We start from the raw sequence: 23,262 nt of genomic DNA, 5'->3' as shown, positions 1-23,262 counted from the left end.
GTTACTAAAAAAAATAATAAAGTAGTGGGAACTCAGGGCAATGCGCGTTGAATCGCCATCTGACATGGGTAGGTTGTGTTTGGTATTCGCATTCTCGTCGAGCTGCCAGCGCAGTTAAGTTGGTCACCTGTAATCTAGCGAAGGGTAGTTTTACATATTGGTGGAAACTTGTTTTTTTTAGTAGCGATGTTGATTACGTGTAACAATAATAGCAAAAGTAATTTAAAGTTTAGTGGCCCTCATTCACGAAGAATAAGTTGCGAATTAGAAAGTATTAGGACGAATGCGGACATGCGTAAGCTTTTTTCATACTTAATAACTGATATTTTTGTACTTCAACCTTCCCACTGATTAAAATTAAATCTTTTACATAAAACTCGTTTTTATACCTCAAGGTAGAACAAATTTATGGGGCCTTCAGAAAACCCCGTTGGAACAGAAAATGACTCAGTCAAATTCGACTTTAGTACTTGAACAAAATATACTGGGTGGTTTCATTAGAGGGCAGATTTCTCCAAAATTTTGTTGTGTAAATTTTTGGACTAAGAAGCCTGACTATTATTTGCCTGGGAGAGCATGGTGGAGATAGCAAGTCGCGTGATAAAGTACAGGAGATTCAAACCTTCTGAAATGCGCTATTCAAGCAATTGGATCTTCAATACTTTTAGATAATCCAAATCTGACAAAAGCACTGTGTAACATTCAATCGCTGCTTTAGAAGAGTTAAAAATTACCTTTCAACTCTGATTGTAAGGACCTTTTGAGCTCAGAAGCACACTTTTCTGCTTTATCTGTAACGGATAGAACTACAAACAAATAAACAAGGGGGATAGTGAATAGCCCGGAACATAAACATTGCGGTAACAATGTCCAACGTCTGACACTAGGGTAAACCGAGTACTAAAACCGTAATTAATCCTAATTAAGAGTAAATAATTCAATTTACGTTAACAAACAAAAGCAAAATTTTGATCGACAATGAATTGTCCGTACAAATCTGTAGAGTAAAAATCGAATGTTAAATAAATTAAGAAAAAGTTTGAGCGAGAATCAGTTGAGCATAACACTCCTCTGGTCGTCGTGAGAAGGGTTCGTGATATTACACAAACAAATTTTATTTTACAAATACACAAAATTAAAACAACCATTACAATCCTGTTAACATGGAAATGGACCACAATATTTAATTAAAATTCTTCATGAGTGGTCAGAACTACAATCAATTACTAAGTAAAACTTAAAGTTACTTACAGTTTTTTCGAGTCACATAAATCACTAATCAATCCGACGGAAACAAAAAAAAATACCTGATGACACGTGACACAAAAATAAACTTGGTTTTACTGCTTCCTTTCCCCGATAGTTTCGTAGTAAAGTTTATCCATATCTTTCGTTAACGTACTCAAAAAATCAAAAACTTCAAAAACTCGCCGTACACGCTCTAAACAAATTGCCTCATTAAACTCGCCTTCTTCGGAAACAGCACAAACGAAAATCAAACCGGCCTTCTACTTGACAACTAACTCGAACAGCTTTTCTTCACACTTCAACACATAGTCGGTCTCAAACTGGGCATAATTAAATTCCTTTTTCTTTTCTAAAAAGAGCACTCGAAACTGGCAAAAAGGCTTCTATAAACGGAACGTAAGTTAGCCTCGAAAAATTTTATACAAAAAAAATACTGCTCCGACGAACAGCAGTTCGGCCTCAGTAACCAACAAAGAGAGTCTTCTTTCCGCATCTCCCCGTATTTAAATGTAAATCCCACTTAAATTTCTTAAAACTTCATCAACCAATAAAACAAAATTCAAGTCGTCACGTCCACACTAATTTTTAGAATTTTCCTTATCTAAATCAACATTTCTGCCTAATAATGGAATTTTTTCTTAATGATTAAAATTGTCACAATTACCTTTACCTTTCTCAAATAAACGAAAAGCTTAGTAAACCATATTGAAACTGTTACATTCGCATTAATGAGCACCGTGATAACAAATAAAATTGGGGTATAAAAATTCCTTAATCTAACAATTCCACGGAATACTCCATCATTTATAAAGAAAATAAACAACTAAGGCCTTGACTACACGCTGGATTAGCAAAATTGTTTTGTGTTAAAATGTAATTAGATCCACAAGGATATTTTCGATTCTCAGAAATGTAAATTTCAGATAGTTCGAGATATTTTTAACATAAATAAATCACAAAGATTATGAGATGATTTTCTGACTTCGTCGCTCACCCATTTATGGGAAAGCCGAATCAAACGTACCTTTTTAAAGGAAAATATATATTAAAGTGGTATTGTAATTCATTATAAAAGATGCTTCATCGAGATCTGCACATTGATGAAGCTTCTTCCAATTTGAATTTCCTACGGCTTTTGCTTAAAATTGTTTATATTCTCCATTTCGCACAAGCTTGGAGTGCTTCTCTTCGGGGAGAACGTTAGCGCTAGTATTAATATTGAAATTCGATTGGTAATTGAGTTGAGATGTTGACCGCAATATTCATAATTTACATATAAAGGATCGAGCGTATTGTTTAGTCTAGTAAATTCTTTTATTATCATTCCTCGTAACTATTGGAGTTCGAGCACTAAAAGGAACTACCAAAGAGCACTACTGAAAATTGCAAAATGTCACATTAATGTTTTCATGTGCCTTCATTTAATTGCGAGATGTAAAGGAGTTAATCTAAATTGTTTGTGTATAGCTCAAATTGGAAATTTGACCTCTCCTCGGTCGAAAATACGTACTTTCCTCTTTCCATTGTGAAACTTTGAGTTGTTCTGTAAAAGTTGGACTTGATATATTATTTACAAGTAGATAGACTTACATATAAACATCGCTTCGGTTTTCATGGACCTACACTCTAGGTATAAGTCTGTACAAAAGAAGTCGAGGGGTTTCTTATGGTTGTGCCTTAATCCGATTTTCTTTCAGCTCTACATACCTGCTGAAAAATATATAAATTCCACAAAAATTGTACTATTTGATGATAAAACTCGAGCCACACAATGGATACACTTGTCACATTGTTGAAAGGTTCACGGTGAGATTATAACTTTGGTAGGCACGTATGTTCGCATTTTAAGTATCGGATTACCTGTACGCTACAGTGAATAGCTTATCTCTTGTGGCCCTGTCGATTTTTATTGTAAAAATTTTGGAAAGTGAACCTAATAAGAATTTAAACTAGTCATGAGAGTCCTCCATTTTGCTGCGTTCTTAGGTTCATATCGGTAGCTTCCTTTCTTCGTTTCCGTTTAGTGTTTTCGATCAAAAAGAGTATGGCCACAAATTGTTCAGCACATTTAATGATCTTTTTGGTCCAGACCGTAGTGGATGATGATTAATGCCTCGAAAAGTATGACTTAAACGTGTCTTCAGAAATCGGAATTTGCACAGATTATATCCGTATTGTTCTGTATCGTAAATCGTACAAATGTCGGATGCAATATGGGATTTTGCATAGATTTCCATTGTTTTGTGTCACACCATTTCGATACGCTTTCACAAGCTATAGGTGGGTCGTTCTATTTACAAAGAATCTCCAAATAAATTTATTTGCGAGATGGTTATGTCAACAATTCGATCGAAAGATTGTTGGAGTGTAGGTATTTCTCATAACAAAAATATGAGTGTAAATAAGTAACGAATAATCGTAAGTATGGAAGCAATTTATCATCGTTTGCGAAGATCGCTTGTTTTTGGAACGTCACTTTTACCTAATAGTAAAAGAAACAATATATTATAAAACCGAACTCGAAGTCTCATTCCTGTAAGAGCTTCTAAACGTATTTTATTCAATTCTCATGTGACCCCAACTTCGGAAACAAATAAACGCGGCATTCCCAAGTTAAATATCTTCCTGCCAACATTGATATACTTGGAATGATCAATTGTAATTGAAACTAATGTTTCGGATGGCGGCAGTGAAAATATTTCCGTTCATAATAAAGATATAGGGGAGATAGTCGCTTAATTACCTACGTACGTTGTCTAATCGTTTTGGAGATGTCGAGATGAGCAATTTAGCCCAGCAAGCAATTATCTAAACCACCCCTCTATATTCGCTAAGCTAGAGCTAAGCTTTATATGCCATTTGACAATTAATTTGTTCCTGAAATTTGTTTGCATCATGTTGGCGATTTGGGATTGTTTGCCAACACATGTGACATTAATCGGCCAGGACAAGGGGAGAGGGAGGCAAGTAAAATGAATAAGAGATCAAATGAAATGTCTCTAACACAAACTGTCGATATTTTCCTCAATTTAGAACAGATGGGAATCTTTGCCAAAATTTTGGAACCATAAAACAACCAGGAAAAAAAGTTAAGGCTAATTTCTTTTAGAAGTAACAGTACGGAAGTATAACGCTACGTATAACGTAGCTGAATGCTGAACAAAAAGGAAAAATTATAGTTATAGTTAAGATAGGTTAAATCTGTGATAATTATTAGGAAGTGAACACAAAATCTTCCCCATACACTTGGAATAATCTTTAATTGTAATGCGACATGTTTCGGCTAACAAGCCATCATCAGGCCTAAAAAGTTGTACGATTACAAATTTGTCTCACAAAGAGTGATAAAACTTACAAGAATCTTTAATTTCGACCATGTTCTGTCTAGTTAAGTAATTATTTCAATCTGTAAGTAAGGTTTTTCCGCCGAGATAGGTTATGTTAACATATTCTTTATTTTAGATTTGATGTGGTTGATGTAGTTTTTCGGTTAGTTACTCCTTCAGGGTTTCTTGACCTTTTACTTGTTCGATGTCGTACCGATTGTGGGTCGACCTCTCCTTGTAAGTTATAATTGCTAATGTTAGAGATTATTAATCGTTAAGTTTTAGTTGTTGCTGTGTTCTTCGGTCGGTTGTTCCCTTCAGGACTCCCGATCTTTATCTTGCTCAAGTCTTCGTCCCCGTCAGGGTCGATTAATTTTTAACTTGTATTATCAATATTTATAAACTTCTTGTAAGTTTTATCACTCTTGTGAGACAAATTTGTAATCGTACAACTTTTTAGGCCAGATGATGGCTTGTTAGCCGAAACATGTCGCATTACAATTAAAGATTATTCCAAGTGTATGGGGAAAGTTTTGTGTTCACTTCCTAATAATTATCATACAACCCCATTTCGAGTTCAACAAAGATTGGACACCAAAATTAAATCTGTGATATAAATAGCATATAGGTAGTTCGATCTCACAAAAACCGTGGATAGGTCTTATTCCACGAAATCGTCTGCAAAATAAAGTGAGTTAGAAGAGAAAGGGACTACATCAACCATCGCCACTTAGAAATCATGGTCCTGCAACAACAGCCAGACCATGATTACATCACCAACAACTTCTACAAACAAACCTGTGAATTGGTCATAGTCTACACGGAATACCTCAACACCCTGTCAACGGCAGCTTCGTTGAGTACAAACGGGACAACATCCCACGAGGAGGCGAGCCCAGGGGAAACCGAGCTAAAATCCAAAGAGACGAAGATGGGAAGATTCGCAAGCCCCAACTCCAACAAACCGTCAGTAACAGTTACATCACATAGAGAGCGAGGTTTTCAAGAAATACCTCACCTATAGCAGCAAATGAAATTAGATCGACTTACGAGATTCAACCAGGACACACGGGCAGACCAACAGTCATCACAATAGTTATTGGCAGTTAAAAAAGGTGGAGATTCCCAAGCTCTGGTACGTCATCCAAGAAGCCCACGAAGACATCATGATAAGCAGCGAATTACCTGTTCAACAAAATGGTGTATTCCAACAAGAAATGAACCAACTTGGCAAATTGTCAAGGAAAATCAGTTGTGCTTCAATTCCCTAAAGCACGACAAAAGGACAAAATGTACCACACCTACTCTTGTAGAAGTTGCAACCGGCAATACCACAGCGTGCTTCACATCGAAATCCCTAAGGAAAATCATCATAGAATGGAAGTAGCTAGTAACCTCTCCACAAGCGGGGAGAATACCACTGAAATATTATTCACCACCGCCCTCATCATAGTCCAAAATCATCAAGGTGAATGGGGAGTATTTAAGAGCACTGGTAGACAGCGGATCCCAGATGCCCTTCGTCACCGAAGAGGCGGTTGAACGCTTGTGTCGCAGAAAAGGGGTTTCCGTGGAGGTCCACATATTTTTGGATAAAGGGCGTAGTTTTCCTGTAAACTGTAGAAAACTAAAAAAAATGCACCTTTAGGGGTGGCTCACCCGCCTCTGCCAAAGAGACAGAGATGTTTGTTTTGGTCCAATATATAATTGTGCAAAGTGGCTTGCTTTAATCCCTATAATTTCATGTAGGACTAGGACTACAATGGATGATTTAGAAGATAAACTACCACGAATAAGTTTCAGAAGAGGAAAATCCAAACAATGCAATTTCTGTAAATATGTGCCCTTGGGTAGAATGTGAAGACTCCAAGATGCAAATAGAAAAATTTTCGTGTTGCAAAAATCGAAGAAGAAACGGAAGATTTAGGAACTTTACATGAGGTAGTGAAGCAAAGATGATTTTGAGGTAAGAATCCATAAAGATAACTTGCGTACTTTGGAGGACAAAAAGGAGTTAAATGATGAAAAACACAGCAAAAAGGAATAAAGACAGGTGGGAGATCGCTTTGCTTGGGAAAGATGAAAATAAGAAGTTACCAGAAATCATAGGAATTGCTAGGAAGAGGCTAATGTATCTGCAAAGGAGGATGGATAAATACGAAGACTTTGCGAGACAATATTGAAGAATATATTGAGAAAGGACGTTTGAAATAGATATCTTCTGATTAAATAAAGATAAAAAGGAATAAGGAATTTTACCTAGAACCCCAAAAAATCGAAACTTCTTTGATTTGTCCGAAATAATTACAAAACCTGATTTTTTGAAACCTCTACCAGATGTTATGAGAAGTATTTTTCGAGACCAAAGGTTAATGAAAACGATAACTTCTGGACACGAAAAGGTTCTTAACAAAACATGTGGACTGACTACAGAACCACTCTCTGTTGAATAAGAGGAGGCGGTGCGAAGGATCACCAATTTGTGGCGAATAGAATTGGTGAAATACATGCACTCACGAGGCATTTTGTAGAGATGAAAGGAGCAAATATTTTAGTAGCAGCTAGGAATAAGTGTGAATGAATGGACCCCAAGAATTACTCCAATGGAACTAGATTGGCGACAAGAACGGCGTGGATATAAGATTTATCAGTCGAGCCATTTTTTATTGGGCAGAATTGGGAACCTAAGACCACGGAACATCAGGGAAGAAGGAAGGAAAGGAATTAGTGATTTAAATTTGGAGTAGATACATATGTGAAAGAGTACACTCCAGCTCTAAGACGAAGAAGTGTAGAAATAGGAAATGGATAATTACTCTCCACGGGTGTCAAATCTACTAAGAACGCTTCCGACAAGGAGTCGTATTTTCAACAGTAACACTCTTTTCCGCTTCGTTCTAGAGGGATGAACCCGACTCTCATTGTGAAAATCGTTCGCATTAAACTAAAAAAATAAGTTGCCGTGATTAAAGGTTGATTTCTTTATTTGAAGGGTGAGGGATTCGTATAAAATTTTTTTTCAGTCCCCCAAAACAGATAAAATTAACTACACATGAAAAAAAAACGTTTATTCCTGGGAATGGCAGCAGATTCCGTTTTCTAAAGGCAAAATCTCTTATTCGTGTAAAACCAACATACTAGTTTTTTAGGAACTAAATTTTCTCCGGCCTTTTACCAGGGATTCGATGTAATTTTCTATTGAAGATAAGCAGAGGTGAAAATGGCTGAACAAAAAGAGCACATAATGTGATCTTCTTCAATTTCAAAAATTTAGCTGACTTGCATAAAACTCCTGGTACTTACCTATTAACTCCTATACTATGCCATCACTTGAATCGCAATACTATTAGCAAAGAGTAAAGTATTCTTTGCTATTAGTATGTAGCTTTTATTTCAAATTGTTGACTCAGATCTTCATTTTCATGAAAACATTTAATTTATTATATTTATTAATATTTTGTTTGTGGGAGCTTCAATCTTTACCAAAAATTTACCTGTGTAGGTATAAGCTTCTGCATAACAATATTTTAATTCATATGAACAAATCTTATAAAAGGATCTTCTTAAATAAATAAATATGAAATTTTATCTGAATTTTACCAATAGGGCTGGAAATTCATCCCTTAGGATGCAGAATAGTTAGCAAATAGTCTAATGCTTGATCTGAGTTTTTTATTCTGTGAAAAGAAATTGGATCGTAAAGGGACCTAAATAAGCATTTTTTTTTCAAAACAATTCAAGGGTCCCAGATGTTTCGTTTTTGAGCTACGTCTCCAACAGTTTCAAAATCTGTGTCCCTTTTTTAAACAACCAAAATATTTAGAAAGATGGAACTAATTGCTGTACCTAGATTATTGGATACGCCGATTTTGCCGAATTTTAGAACCTCGTTTTTAACCAAATGGAAAGACCGTCGGTTATACTCGATGGCTGCAACTAGACGTTACCAAATGGAAATATTTCAAATCATCTATTTATTTGGGATTTGGTTTCTTTTACCATTTTTTTACATAGCTCTATGTTACACCCTGTATTTATTTAAATACCTATGATAACCAAAATCGTGTATTGGCTCATCGTCGGTTAAAGGACAAGGTGTCCCAAAATATAATGCAGTAAAGAACATTTTTCGTACTATGACACCACGTTAAAAATTCGGCATGATTCCAATAAAAAATTCGCATTCCTTTATTTGCAGAGATATTAATTCCGGATTTTTTAAGACAGGGGAAACATTAGTGTAGTTTAAAAATGTGGGCTACTTGACACTTTCGGTATCGGTACAGTCCTACTCTGAAGTTTAGGATATTTTTTCAAGTCGCAGGTAGCTGCCACTACACTATAACACTACACGCTTTCATCCCTGCTCTATCGAACGGAAAACCGCAACTCAATATCTCTAAAAATGGGGAAGTTAACGCGCCGGAAAAAGGATCATGCCCCTTTTTTCACGTTTTTGGAATCTGTGGCGTTTTTTTGGATTTTACGCAACCGGTTGCACCCTACGGCGTATACATTTTTGTTCAAATTTTCCGTAATTTCTGTTTTCCGGGAGACGACCCATTACCCTATATCGGGAAAATGCAAATTTTTCCAAAAAATTGGTGAGATTTATAGAACTTTACTGAACTGGGGGCAATACTAAGAATCTTACATTTTTTTTACTTTCTAGCGATGAAATAAATATTCAAAATACCCAATTACTAATCACCCCACACCTTTTATGCAAATAAAATGATTTAAGAGAAAAATTACCTCCCTGCCCAAAATTTAAATGTAGTCCTTTGACCATTGTCTACATGTTACTGAAAATAGAACTGGCAACTTCGAAACTGTTGGCGAGTTATCATGTACACAGCCGGACGGACGGATGAACGGACAGAAAGTCCAAAATCATGAACGCCCTGCAGTTGAAGACCTCGCGAAAAATTTTGAAAATAACGAATCATTGGGGGTTAAGTATTTAATGTTACTACTGACCAGAAACTTTCTTCACTTTGTGCATTTTTTTAACTAGCGCAAAAATTTCACAGTTACTGCTGTTCGCAAAAAAGGAAAGTTTTCTCTTCTTTTGTGTACAAGATAAATTTTAATTATTACAAAAATATTGAATACGATGTGTTTATTTTTAGCCTCGGCTTGAATATTATTCACGTCCATATGCGACAAGATAATGATTTTATTCCTCATTTGAAACTAAACCTCACCTCAGGGTAAAGAGGTTTTTGATAATAATAATAATAATTAATTGTTCTTTTTTTAACGCATTGTAATAGAAAGAATGTTTATTCTGCGTCGCGTTTATAGGATACGAACTGCAGATTAAATTTTTCGATATGATCGCACTACTTGAAACTCGGATTTCTTATTTGATTTAAAACAATAATGTCCTCGTTACGATAATTAGGACATGAATGACATTTTTACACAAAGACTCGCACAAAGATGAAACTTCTATTGCTATGTCTGCCACGTTATACTTTTTTACCCAAAATCGTCCTGAAACCTTGATTTTCGTGCCTAGTTTCTGTCAGGAAATTTGGGTTTCCATGACAGAGGCATAGTTTCCTGCCGCTTGTCACTTTACTGGCCGCATCTGTCACTTTATCGGCCGCATCGTCACTTTACCGGCGGCATCTGTGACATTTGATAATTGTCTGTATTGACTTCTGTCATCACTGACAGATTGACATTAATCAAAAGTTTTATATACAAATTGAAATTTTATATCAAAATACGATTTCAGGTAAAATTTAATACAAAACTCGTCAGTCAAATGACATTACTTGACTCGGAAATTAAAGTACTCTGCCCCAAAGTGACCTCGTACTTCAATATTTCCTCGCCAGTAATGTGTCATTTTTATCATTGAATAATTTATTCAATGCTTTTATGTAAATAACTATTATGGCTACGAAATTCCGATTCTGGGTTACCCGGCTGGACCTGTTACTTTTCCGGCCGCACCTGTCACATTGCTAAATGTCTTTAATAACTTATGTCATCACTGACAGATTGACATTAGTCAAATGTTCTATATGAAAATTGAAATTTTATATCAAATTACGATTTCGGGTAAAATTTAATACAAAACTCGTCAGTCAAATGACATTACTTGACTCGGAAATTAAAGTACTCTGCCCCAAAGTGACCTCGTACTTCAATATTTCCTCGCCAGTAATGTGTCATTTTTATCATTGAATAATTTATTCAATGCTTTTATGTAAATAACTATTATGGCTACGAAATTCCGATTCTGGGTTACCCGGCTGGACCTGTTACTTTTCCGGCCGCACCTGTCACATTGCTAAATGTCTTTAATAACTTATGTCATCACTGAGTCCGTTAACTTGCCCCCCCCCCCACTGAGAGATTTGATAGTCGTATTATTTTGAAATGAATGCGCTCGTTATGCGCTCATATGCGCCACCGATAATAACTCTTGCGCCATTATCGTTCTTTAGAAATCCGAAAAAACATTTGGGGGGGCCAAGTGAACGTAGCCCCCCCAGTACGTATTTTGTCCCTTGTAACTAGGTCACCTGATACATTTGGTTATGCGCTTAATTGCGCCACTTGAATTAAAGCTAGCGCCATTACGGTTAAGCCGTGACAAATTTTCAAAAAGTGAGGGGCCAACTTAACGTTTTTAAAAGTTACTTTTTTTTAACATCTTTTCATACGAAATTGTACTCTCAGGTATGCGCTGAAATGCGCCGTAAAAAGATATCTTTGCGCCATTATTGTTTTTTGGTTATCCTTAAATATATTTGGGGGGGGGGGCAAGTGAACGGAATCCCCCATAACGCATTTTGCTACCGGTATTTGTGCCACTTGATACATCTGGTTATGAGCTCAATTGCGCCACTTGAATTAAAGCTAGCGCCATTACGGTTAAGCCATAAAAATTTTTTAAAAAGTGGAGGGTCTAACTTAGCGTTTTCAAAAGTTATTTCCGGAAGTGCGTCCATTTTGAAAATATTTTACATCGATTCGGCCTTCGGAGTAATTCCTAAATACAAATTTTTAAAAACCTACCTATTTTATTTTCTCAGAATCGTTTAACTAAAGCTCCCAAAAAAACACCTTGTATAGTGTTTCTGAAACACTATAATGGCGCCAAGATTTTTGTTTACGGCGCATTTTAGCGCATGATGAAAGGTACGATGTAGTAGAAAAAACATGTTAAAAAACGTAACTTTTGAAAACGTTAAGTTAGCCCCCCCACTTTTTAAAAAATTTTTTATGGCTTAACCGTAATGGCGCTAGCTTTAATTCAAGTGGCGCAATTGAGCGCATAACCAAATGTATCAGGTGACCTAGTTACAAGGGACAAAATACGTACTGGGGGGGGGGGGCTACGTTCACTTGGCCCCCCCAAATGTTTTTTCGGATTTCTAAAAAACGATAATGGCGCAAGAGTTATTATCGGTGGCGCATATGAGCGCATAACGAGCGCATTCATTTCAAAATAATACGACTACCAAATCTCTCAGTGGGGGGGCCAAGTTAACGGACCCGTCATCACTGACAGATTGATATTAGTCAAATGTTCTATATGAAAATTGAAATTGAAATTAAAATACGATTTCGGGTAAAATTTAATACAACACTCGTCAGTAAAATGATATTACTTGACTCGGAAATTAAAGTAATCAAGGGCCTCGTACTTCAATAGTGTGTCATTTACCTGATTTATATGATTTCTAATATAATGTTAATCATCTGCGTTACCCCATGCGAATACCTTATTGTAGGAATGAACTATTTGCTTTTAATGCTAAAACACTAACCTTAAAGACCAAACTGGAACAAAAATAATTGCAATACTTTGACGGCAACAGTTACAAACGGTAATGCGATTATGATAACGCTTGTACATACCGGGTGTTCATCTACAAAGTGATCACTAAAGCAGAAAACGGGTGCTGAAAGTGCAAATTTTCTTCATTTGGCGGCATGTCTCCATGGTCGTCCAATTGACTCTTCAAAGATTGTATGATCAGAGAGTCTTTCTCTTCTTCCAACAGGTTTGCCGTTAAAGCAGATGTGTTTTTGAAAGATTAGGTTTTTTATCAATTTTTTGGGTCAGAAGTTAATCAAAACCAGAAATTTGTCAAACTCATTTTTTTCGTAACCAGACCATTCAAGTTTAATTTAGTGGATATTTGTATACTACCCCCTAGCTTACTAAATCAACGTGATTTTTCCAGTTTCCAAAGTTACAAATTACAATGGGTGGTTCGTTTTGAAATTCAAGACCTGTATATTTTCATTTTGATTGTCCTCCGGATACTGTAGATTCGATTGGAATGCAATATATTTTTGATATTACATTTCTGGACATCATAGTACTAGTACTAGGTATACCTAAATACTACGCAAAATTGGCAATGGATCATTTTCTTTGCTCATATAACCACATAAATAACAAAATGGAGAATACATTTTGCTTTTATATCCCCCATAAATAAGAGAGGAAACCAAAACTGTATTGTCGGGGTCGTCATGTTACCCAAGCTTTATTATCGAATAAAATTGGCTATAAGGAAAATATAGGAATATACATCATTGCGCTGTAGACCAACTTTTCTAGTTTAACTTCATGCAAACTGCTTTCAATGTTCGATTTCAAAATGCATATACCTTAATTAGATTTGTGACGCAACATGAAAATGAAACTAAGCCGGAAACTTAGTCTAGGCTTTCCGTTCCACGTACGTACACGTGATTTTCCACACAGGTGAGAAAATTCTATTTAGACCTCCTACTAAAAGAACATTCTGCAACTTAAGCTTACCAATTACAATACCTACCTTTTTTTCGCGCAAAGGGCATTGACTGACAATAACACCGTTTCGCAAATCGAATTACAATTTGCTAATTAGCATTGATTTTCTAAACTTGAATGACAATATTGTACAAGTTGAAAACGTGTCAACTTCCCTTTGTTTCATTTTTATGTCGTTAATTAAATCATCTGCGTCATTTGAAAATGTTATTATGACCTCATGGCATTGGCATTTAAAATCTAAACGTCCATTTGGTTTACCAACATGACATCCCGACAAACAAACCCTACCATATAGATAATCTCCTTTCGACCTACTTGTACTATAAATAGTGCACAATACACTGTACTGACACGACACGTAACAATGGATTATGATGTCCAGGTGCTTCTCATTTTGTAACCACTGAACTCCAAACAAAAGGAAGTAATGGCAACGATTACAACTACGAGAGTAGCAAAAATTAGATATCCCTTGCTAAATCTTTTTTGAGATTTAAAAGGGTACTTTTCATGCTTTTGGAAAAATCATCAAAGACCAAGAGAAAGTACTGGTATTGGCATTACCTAATCAACTAAAAGCGATCGTAATTTTGATTTTGTTTTAAAATTGCAAGAACCTGTTAGGGGGAAGTGTAATGGGAGGTTTCCCTTAGTGTTTGCCTTAACTTATTACTGCAAGGTAGTTAAGTGTAAATCACTTTTTGTTGTAAATGTGTAATGCTGATTTCGGTTTAAATCATTTCGATATCACGACCTTTATGCTTTGACCACTGTAAAAAATGCTACATTTTTGCTAAATTTAACCAAATTTTTAAAACAATCGTAACAGTGCCAGGTTTAGTTGGAACACACTGTATGTAAATTGTTAGTGGATCGACATAGTTTATTTACTTCAAGTTCTTTCAGTGTACGAAATGGGTTACCAAATTTTCAGTGCACCTCATTATTTAACCTATAGATATTAAACAAATTACTCATACCTTCGTTTATTTTCTGACATAATTCAGTATGTAGGACCAAAGAGTATCCGAGAGTAGCCAATCCTTAAACAACCCTTTATTAATAAATTTCCTTCTACTTTAGGTTTGCGAAATTTTTTAAGGCAACTTCATAATCCCATTCCATTCTGGAAACACGCTAAAAATGAAAAATACAACCCCAAACTAGAACACTATATATTAAGAAATCCAATACATGGTGAGCAACAATAAGCTTAATCGATGATTATGTTAGAAACTGAGTACCTTTTTGGTATTGAGTTTTGAAATTGGTAGTTATCGAGCACGTTTCAATGAAGGTTTGACGGGAAGTATATCCCAATCTCCACATTACTTTAAATCAAATACCCTAGCTAGTTCTTTTTTAATGTCATCAAGTCACCATACACCTAAACCGAACCGTTAGAAAAGTTCCTCATGCCATTTTATTACATTATCCAAAAATGGAGGCAGAGCTGGGTGGTGATTTGAAAAAAGTGCTTCCAAAAGGATACTTTTACTGTATAATAGAGCACCGTGCCTTTCAAGCAAACTGCTCTATTACAGTATTTGAAGCATTTTTATAGAATTTCGAGCATAATTTTCGAGCACTTCGGGCTTAGTTCTTTATATTTTATTATTTTCAATTACTTTAGAAAGTGTTTCGTAATTCCAAGCCCTATCATTCCATAAAAGTGCACTTTTATGATAAAAGGTGTTTGGGGCTTATTGCTTCAAGCCCTTTTCAAGAAGGCTTTACCCAGCTCCAAGTTAATCTACTATAGCGCGTTCGCACCTCCAGATGCAGTATGGGGTCTTATGGACTAATTGCCTCTCTTACTAGTTTGCGTCATTCTTCGATAATACTATCCTTGTTTCTGACCGCATTGATGTCAAATTGACATATGATTAAATTGAAGTATTAAAACAATACATAATCTCCTTGCGCTGTCATTGTCACGTTTGGCAAGCATGTACTGTATGTCCATAAGCACCATACTGCATCTGGAGGTGCGAACGCGCTATAGCAAACCCGCCAAATAAAAATAAACAAGTAGGTATACATTGTACACAACTCTTGTGCAGATAAAGCGCATTTTTAAAACCGAAATAGCTTAGTAAATGATATCGTTATACGGTAGTATCGATGTTTTCTTTCTTGGTAGATGATTAATGGAGAGACGTCACCAATAGATATGTCTTGTCCAAAATGTTACTAAGTGCCTCAAATATTCTTTTAGCAATCGGAATATAAAAATTTTGTTTGTAAGATTTCCCACACAGCTCTCGACCGGCTATAACCACAAATCAAAAATAGCTAGTCTTCCTTTGGCACTTTGAATTTGGGAAAACCCTTAGTCTTTCTATTATTATATCAGGTTTGACTAAGACTTTGACCGACGACTTTATTATGGACAGTTTTAGAAAATTTAACCTATGATCTTGAATTGATATAGATTTAGCAGATAATATCATTCGCGATTCAGATTAACAGTGGGACATCTAGTAGCAGCATATCGTAATTACTATTGGTGGGATAAGACCGCCATTTTAGTTTATTTACAATGGGCAAAAGTAATCAATATTGTAGTTTTTACGGTTGTAAAAGTAAATACACTTGCAAAAATTTCATGTAATTACACTTTAAAGACCAAGGATAGTTTTTGCAGTTTATCACTTACTTTCAAGAATTTTAAATGTGATCGCTGTAATTATACAATTGTAATCGTCGTCTAACGCATAATATTTCCAAAGTCTTTAATTGTGTACAGTGCAATTACACACCCAATAATAAGGATAAGTTAAAGAATCATCGTCGAACTGTACACGTCACATTTTCAAAGTCTTTAATTATGAACAGTCCAATTACAAAAAAAGTAGATATATGAGCGGGGGAGGGGATCTCAAAGTGACAAATCGACGCAGAATTTAAAGCTTTTTAAGCTGGGGGAGGAGTTTAAGCGAAAAACGGAAGAAATATTGGGAAGTTTTTTCCAACTTTCCACATGTCACTTTTTGAGGGCCTGTTCCTATTTTACTGGACTAAAAGGCAATTCCAATAGTTACAAATTTAACGCATCAGCTTTACTAACCATAACCAGAATAGTGCAAGATTCCAGGATTCCCAGACCTTACTTATTTACTAGTCCGCACAAGGAACGTATACATACCCTCTAGCTTGGACCCACGGACGGCCTATTCTCAGGTGCTACAGATACCTACGTGAAAATTGTACTCGCTTTACTTACCTACAATCTGAGACTTGATTTTTATCTATGATATTTATGGGGCTATTTTAATATATTTTTCTGCGAAGCACAGCTTTTATAGAGGGTATTTGGTTTTTCGTATACGACCCTAAACTATATTTTTTCATATGGACCACCCTACATATTTTGGAGTTTTTGAAAAGAGTGTACAATTTCCTAAATTTTGAGGTATCACTTATTATATTTTATATTTTAATATTATTTGCAATATTTCATTTTATACATTAAATTTTTTTTATTGTAGGCATCTAGGTTTCCATGGCGAACAAAAGATGGCAGAATTGTTCAAAACGGCAATTTCTTGGTTACCTGCATTATTTATTTATATATTATGTGACTTATTTGTTTTATTCGCATGAGTTTTCACGTTCTTTGTGTGTTAATTTGAATTTAACAGTATTTGGAAACTAAAAAACATTTCCAAATAACCAAGAAATTGTCTTTTCATACAATCCTGTCATCTTTGTTGGCCATGGAAAGCTAGATGTGTTGAATATATTTGTTTTATTGTATATAAAATGCAATATTGCAATTTGCAAATAATATTTAATATAAAAATATTACAAGTGATACATCCAAATTTAGGAAATTTTACACTCTTCTCAAGAACCCCAAAATATATAGGGTGGTCTATATGAAAAAATATAGTTTAAGGTCGTATAAGGAAAACAAAACACCCTGTATCGCAATGGATTGTACATAAAAAGTGCTCTTGATTTTGCCAAAATCAATTATCTTTAATAATACGAAAGTTCTGGGGCTAAATTCGAGAAAGGCCAAAAGATTAGTTATAGCTGAATTCTGTTTGCGACTAGGTCCATTTCTAATTTTTTCTATCTCTTCAAATAAAGGGTGTTTCCATAAGACACATTTTGTCCATCAGAAAATAAGTAAGGTGTGGGGGCCGTGGGATCTTGCTCTAGAACTTCACCTGCAAGTGAAAAAACTATTAAAACGTTTTTCGAAATGAGGAACAGAGTCGTATAAATTCCCCAATATAAAATAAACTATGATAGATATTTTACCTATACTCTTCTCAACGATTATATAATAATAATAATAATAATTAATATTGCCTTTATTTGAGGAAATAGAAAAAAAAATAACCAAAGGACTTCCAAGCAAGGGCGAAGTTCAGTGCAGCAGAAAAAACCGCTGCCTGTTCTTACACTTACCTAACCCTAGAAATTATTCCGATACCTATTATAGGCATATTCTACCTATTTGGCATGAAAACTAATTAGAATTACTAGATTAAGATAAATAAAAAAGTATGAATGTGAACTAGACAAAAAAATGTAACAAACAAAAAAAAACAATATTTGAAGTTTATAGGCACGTGACTGATTTTCAAGCAGGAATTTCCGTAGCTTACCTACACTTGAATGAAATTAAAGTTTTTTAAGGTTTTCGGGTAAGTTATTGTAAATATTTGCAATGCAATAAGAAAAGGAATGTTTAAAAAATTGAGTAACATGTTGGCGGTGTTAATAGCCCCTTAAACCTGAAATTCAGATTATGGACATCCGTCCTAAAGGTGATCTTTTCATACAGATAAGATGGCGATCTGTTGATTATAATATTATGGAATACCGTGGAAGCATGCAAAAACCTCCGATTTTTCATATTAAGCCATTTTAATTCCTTTAATTTGTAACTAATTGGTTCAAATTTCCTAACTCCAAATATTTTACAGCAATTGTATCTTTCTTACAGGGGCGGACTGACCCGGGGGGGCGGGTGGCGGTTGCCACCTGGCCTGTAGATCATAATATGGCCCGTTGGAAATTTATAAGTATGTGCTGTATTTAGTTTCTTGCACTATTAATAAATTATTAACACGTTTCTCTAATTGGCGTTGATATTAGGTTGTTAAAAAATTCTGTTTTAATTGAAGTGTTTTACAATGAATTTATCATTTTTTGTCGTAGCATGAAAGTGCTGAAATACAATGATAGGCGACGCACCTCATGTGGATTGTATATTTTTTTACTTTTAATTATCAGCTGCAATTTAAAAAAAAACTGTATGGTACTTAATTGATTTTCGAAAAAGGAGCACTGTTTTTGTGGTGCACCTCAGAACTAACCCCCCCCCCCTAGCTTCATTACTAATAAATATGCTTTATTATGCAGTATACTACTCTAATACTTTAATGGTCCGTAACCTATGCAATTCCACCTGGCCCTTAAGTACCCAGTCCGCCCCTGCTTTCTTATATCTGCTGAGTCAAGAAAGGGGCCATAGACAGTATCACAATAATTTAGGCTAGACAGCACCATGGCGTTACATAGAGTAGCTTTCTGCACTGCATATACGAGTAAGCAAGTGTCTAGTGCGATAAATAATCTTCAAACTCGCAATGGATATTGCCTTTCCACCTATGGCTATTTGTACGTTACCCTTCGCTTCTAATCTATGTTTATCCCTACCAAAGAGAATCGCTTGTGTTTTGACCGAATTAAGGAAGAGCCCATGATCCTTCCAAACATTTGCAATACGCGTTAGATCTTCATTAATTCTATGGCATGCTAACTGTACTTCCGATGGGTCAAAAGAGTAGTATAACTGCGTATCATCCGCATAGAAATGAGAAGTACAATGCTTTAGTGCAAGGGGAAACGTATAAATATAGATGTTGAACAAGATTGGACCCAATACGGAGCCTTGGGGTACACCGCAACTAGTGTGAAGAAATTTAGACATAATACCTACCTGCAGTCGACACCGCTTGGACTCTATCCTCCAAATAACTAATCATAAACTTCCTGGCTGCATATGATAGTCCCGAGTAATGTAAATGAGCAGTTTGTGGTTAATTGTGTCGAAAGCCTTCGTAAAATCTAAGAACACCAGAGTAATCAAGTGTCCCTTATCTGAAGCAATCATTATGTCGTCCACTATTTTTAGCAAGGCTGTATTGCAACTGTGACCAACTTTAAAGCCTGACTGTACGTTAGGAATAATTTTATTGAAACACAAATGCGACGAAAGTTGCAGAGCAATTACTCTCTCCATAACTTTAGATAAGGTAGGCAATATACTAATCGGGCGCAGGTCTTTAAGTAAAGTGGGGTTTGAAATTTTAGGCAACGGAATTATTCGTGCCTGCTTCCAACATTTTGGGAAAGTGGAATGCGTAATACAAAAATTAATTATATGCGTAATTACTGGAAGCAGATACGGAATACACCAGTTAATTAGATTAATCCCAATCCCATCAATACCAATTGCCTTTGATTTAATTGACCGGATTATCCTAAAGATTTAATCCTCGGAAACCGTGGTGAAACTTAAAATTGTGGATATAGAACTTGCTCTATATCCTTCATAAAACGTTTCCAAAGCGGTAGTGTCACCAAGTAGTCTAGTTGCTGAATTTGTAAAGTACTGATTCAATTTCTCTACGTCGGACAACTCTTTGGGTATGGGTCAGTGGCGTAACAAGACAGCTCAGGGCCTCGGGGCAAACGGTCCTCGGGGCCCCCTATAACTACTAGGCACGAATTAAAGTTTTTAATAAGAATCGTTTAAATAAAATCACCTTAAAACAGTCATTTTTATAACCCATGCTTCTTATTAAATGTAAAATATAAAATCGGAACATACTAAACTTTTAATTTTTGAAATATTAATTACATAGGTCTACATATATTTGACGAGCCAAAGTTATATAGAAAATCTAAAAGTCTCTTTTTCTAGCAGATCTTAGATAATTGTTTATGATTTTCAATTTACTGAAGGATCGCTTGAGACTTAGCAATTTTAAGACACTAAAATGAGGCATTATGGGTATGGCACACATTTTTATATTTTGTATACTACACGTCGTTTTCTACGTGTGGCTGGCACCTTTCGGGTTGCGGGACCCCCCGAGATTGCGGGGCCTCGGGGCATTGCCCCGAACTGCCCGATGGTAGTTACGCCACTGGTATGGGTTTGGGATGTATGAATAACAATCGCAGTAATTTTTAGTCAATATCAATAGCCCCCTCACAATTATGATAAATTCCATTCAACGCTAAAATAGATACAAAGGCCTTCAATGTGATCTATTACACATCATAGGAATTTTATTTCACTTCACAGACGATCCGAAAACATGCACCGGTTTGTGACGTGTACAAATATTTTCGAGACACGCCTCGTAAGCGCGCGTTGGGGATTTTTTAATTGAAACCAAACCGACGCATACGACTAAGGTGGCAGCGTTGTTGCGTGAAGTAAACACGTGTACAACGACTGAGACGCAACACCAAATCGTTATCCGTAATTATTTTTTATATTATACCATTTATATTTTATAATAGGTAAGTTTGCATATTTATTCACGACAAGCCCCTTACCACTAACCCCCAAAAACCCCTACGAAACGTAACTGAATAAAATTAATGGCGGTTTCGCAAAGCACGCCATGGTTATGTGCATGCAAGCTATTGAATACAAGATCTTAATTATTAATGCAATTGTAATGGAGCCCAAGCGCACTTATGTAATGCACTCATTTGTTATTCTTTTGTTTCAGAACTGATCCCGGGTACCTTCCTTAACTCCTCGACCCTCTTCGACTCGACATGGATTTGGACAAAGCATTACTAAATGACGATCCCAACCTCACACTCACAATTCGGCTCATCATGCAGGGAAAGGTATTATGAAACGGAATGCGTTGTTTTTTTTTTCGCTAACGACTATGCCAACAGAATTAGCACCTAATGTTTCTTAGTGTTTAATTATACATTGATAAAATGGGCTTCGTTTCGATCGGTAGAAATCTTGCCAACACATTCTTTAGTACGCCGTAGTTAATGGGAATTACCTATAACTTAGTGTCTAATTCTGTTTGCACAATATTTGTCTCGGCAGTGCTAATATTTCTTAATAATCCAGTGAACTCTTGATTTTTTAGTATAGGTATTCACTTGTTCTGTTGACTATGCCTTTGATAGTGTACGACTGTCATTGATCATGATCGTAATGGAGTACTGTATCTACCTTAAAAGGAAGTCATGGTCACGACATCATTAAACAACATTTCAGTTTTATGATACCCACATTATAGAATTGCGTCTGATAGTTTTATTAAGTTGTGTTTGAATGGCACACTTTCATGTTTGTCACATTTATCTGACCAGGGCTGGATGAAAAACATGTTTTTTTATGTTTCACATTCAAATGTGACTTTGTTTTGTTTTTAAAGCAGTATCTTTCATTGAGATTTTGCAGTAATTGGAAGATGACACCTGCTGGCTTTTGTATTATGATATTCTTGTGTGCTATTTTACGTTTTTAAATATTTAAATTAGTTAAACAAACTTGTTTTGATTACCACATATTTTTTTATATGATCAATTTAGAGATGCTTTAGGGAGTAACTACTCGATATTCCTTGATATGTTAAAAAATGATGTCATAAGTAAGAGATTTGGTTTACCTTAATGTTCGAGTGGCCAAATTATTAACCAATAAGAATCTTAACGGATTGACGTATCCACAGGTGGATGTAAAACCACCCTAAGTTTCAAATACTGCTGATTCTGCATATCATACCAACAAACTTATTGATTATAAATATCATTTCTTTTTCTTGCAATATACAGGGTGAGTTATGAAAGTAATGCCCATTTTCTGGGAAAAATAAATCTGATTGGTACAAATTACTAAGAACATTGGGAAAGGATTTGCAGAAAGTCAAGTTCCTAGAAGATTTTTAATGGGCCCAAAAAGTAAAATTATCGGTTAAAAGGTTTTTCAAAAATTACTCAAAACGTTTCCATGAAGGTTCCTATAGAAACTCAAGTATATTCTCAAAAAAATATTTCTCAGGTTTGTATTAATTTTTAAAATTTTATTTCCCTTTATTTTTATGTTTGAATAAGAAATTTCTTGAGAATTTTTTCCAGGAATATTTTTGAAGGCAATTTTTAAAGTGGCATCTAGAAGATTCTTGAAAATGTTGATTTAATTAACAATAAATGTTTCTTTTTTGGTTACATTGAGTTGTTTATTGTCTAGGTAATAACAATTTTTGTAATTTAAGTCATTGGAAAAGCTGTTAAATGGTTCTGTTCTTAAATACTCAAATGGTGCATCTAACGTATTTGTGAAATTCCTATCTTTTTGTTATCCAGGTCAAGAATTTATATTATTTTTTTGGTCTTTAAATACTAATTTTGAATAAATTATTTTCTTCGTCGAAATCCTAATTTTTTTAAATAAAAAAAAATGAATAGGTACATTTTCCAGTTGAATCGAAAACAATAAAAAAATTGAAATTAATACAGGGTAGTTCAAATTCGTGCCTCACCATTGGGATGTCCGTAACAATAAAAGATACAGTGTGGTTTTTGAAAATGAAAATCACGAATCTGAAATTAGTTGCTTGAAAATTCGAAAAAACTGCACTGCTATTTTTGACCTGACACCGAAAATTGAGAAAATTTGTTGTTTACATACCTGATTGGTTAAGGAACAAAATTATTATACCGTTTTTTAAACTCTCTTTCCAAACAAAAGTTGTACTCATTTGAAAACTGGTCCTTCAGATCAAAAAGGATCCCCCGCCGACTAGTGAGTCATTTAATTTCTCATTCTCAAAATGTCGCAAATACAAAAAAAAAAAAACGATTTAGTTCGATAGAAGATTA

At 35.2% G+C, this 23,262-nt stretch overlaps 1 protein-coding gene across 9 annotated transcripts in view; it reads left to right on the top strand.

The window, feature by feature from the left end:
• The window catches only part of LOC116164862 (poly(rC)-binding protein 3), a 241,458-nt gene that overhangs the window by 200,663 nt on the left and 17,533 nt on the right, over window positions 1–23,262 (top strand). For 4 of the 9 annotated variants that reach the window (XM_031479108.1, XM_031479107.1, XM_031479106.1 and 1 more), the window contains exons 1-2: window positions 20,796–20,925; window positions 21,141–21,264. In XM_031479108.1, coding sequence (XP_031334968.1) covers window positions 21,190–21,264 — 75 coding nt within the window. In that variant the 5' untranslated portion in view covers window positions 20,796–20,925; window positions 21,141–21,189. Of the gene's footprint in view, window positions 1–13,244; window positions 13,318–20,795; window positions 20,926–21,140; window positions 21,265–23,262 lie in introns of those variants that run through there. The other 5 variants (XM_031479102.1, XM_031479101.1, XM_031479104.1 and 2 more) reach the window with 3 other exon arrangements.

This window comes from Photinus pyralis, unplaced genomic scaffold (genome assembly GCF_008802855.1).
Source record: "Photinus pyralis isolate 1611_PpyrPB1 unplaced genomic scaffold, Ppyr1.3 Ppyr1.4_LG2, whole genome shotgun sequence".
NCBI classification, from domain to species: domain Eukaryota; kingdom Metazoa; phylum Arthropoda; class Insecta; order Coleoptera; family Lampyridae; genus Photinus; species Photinus pyralis.
The sequence above is the reverse complement of the archived record's forward strand: the minus strand, read 5'-3'. Positions and strand labels throughout refer to the sequence as shown.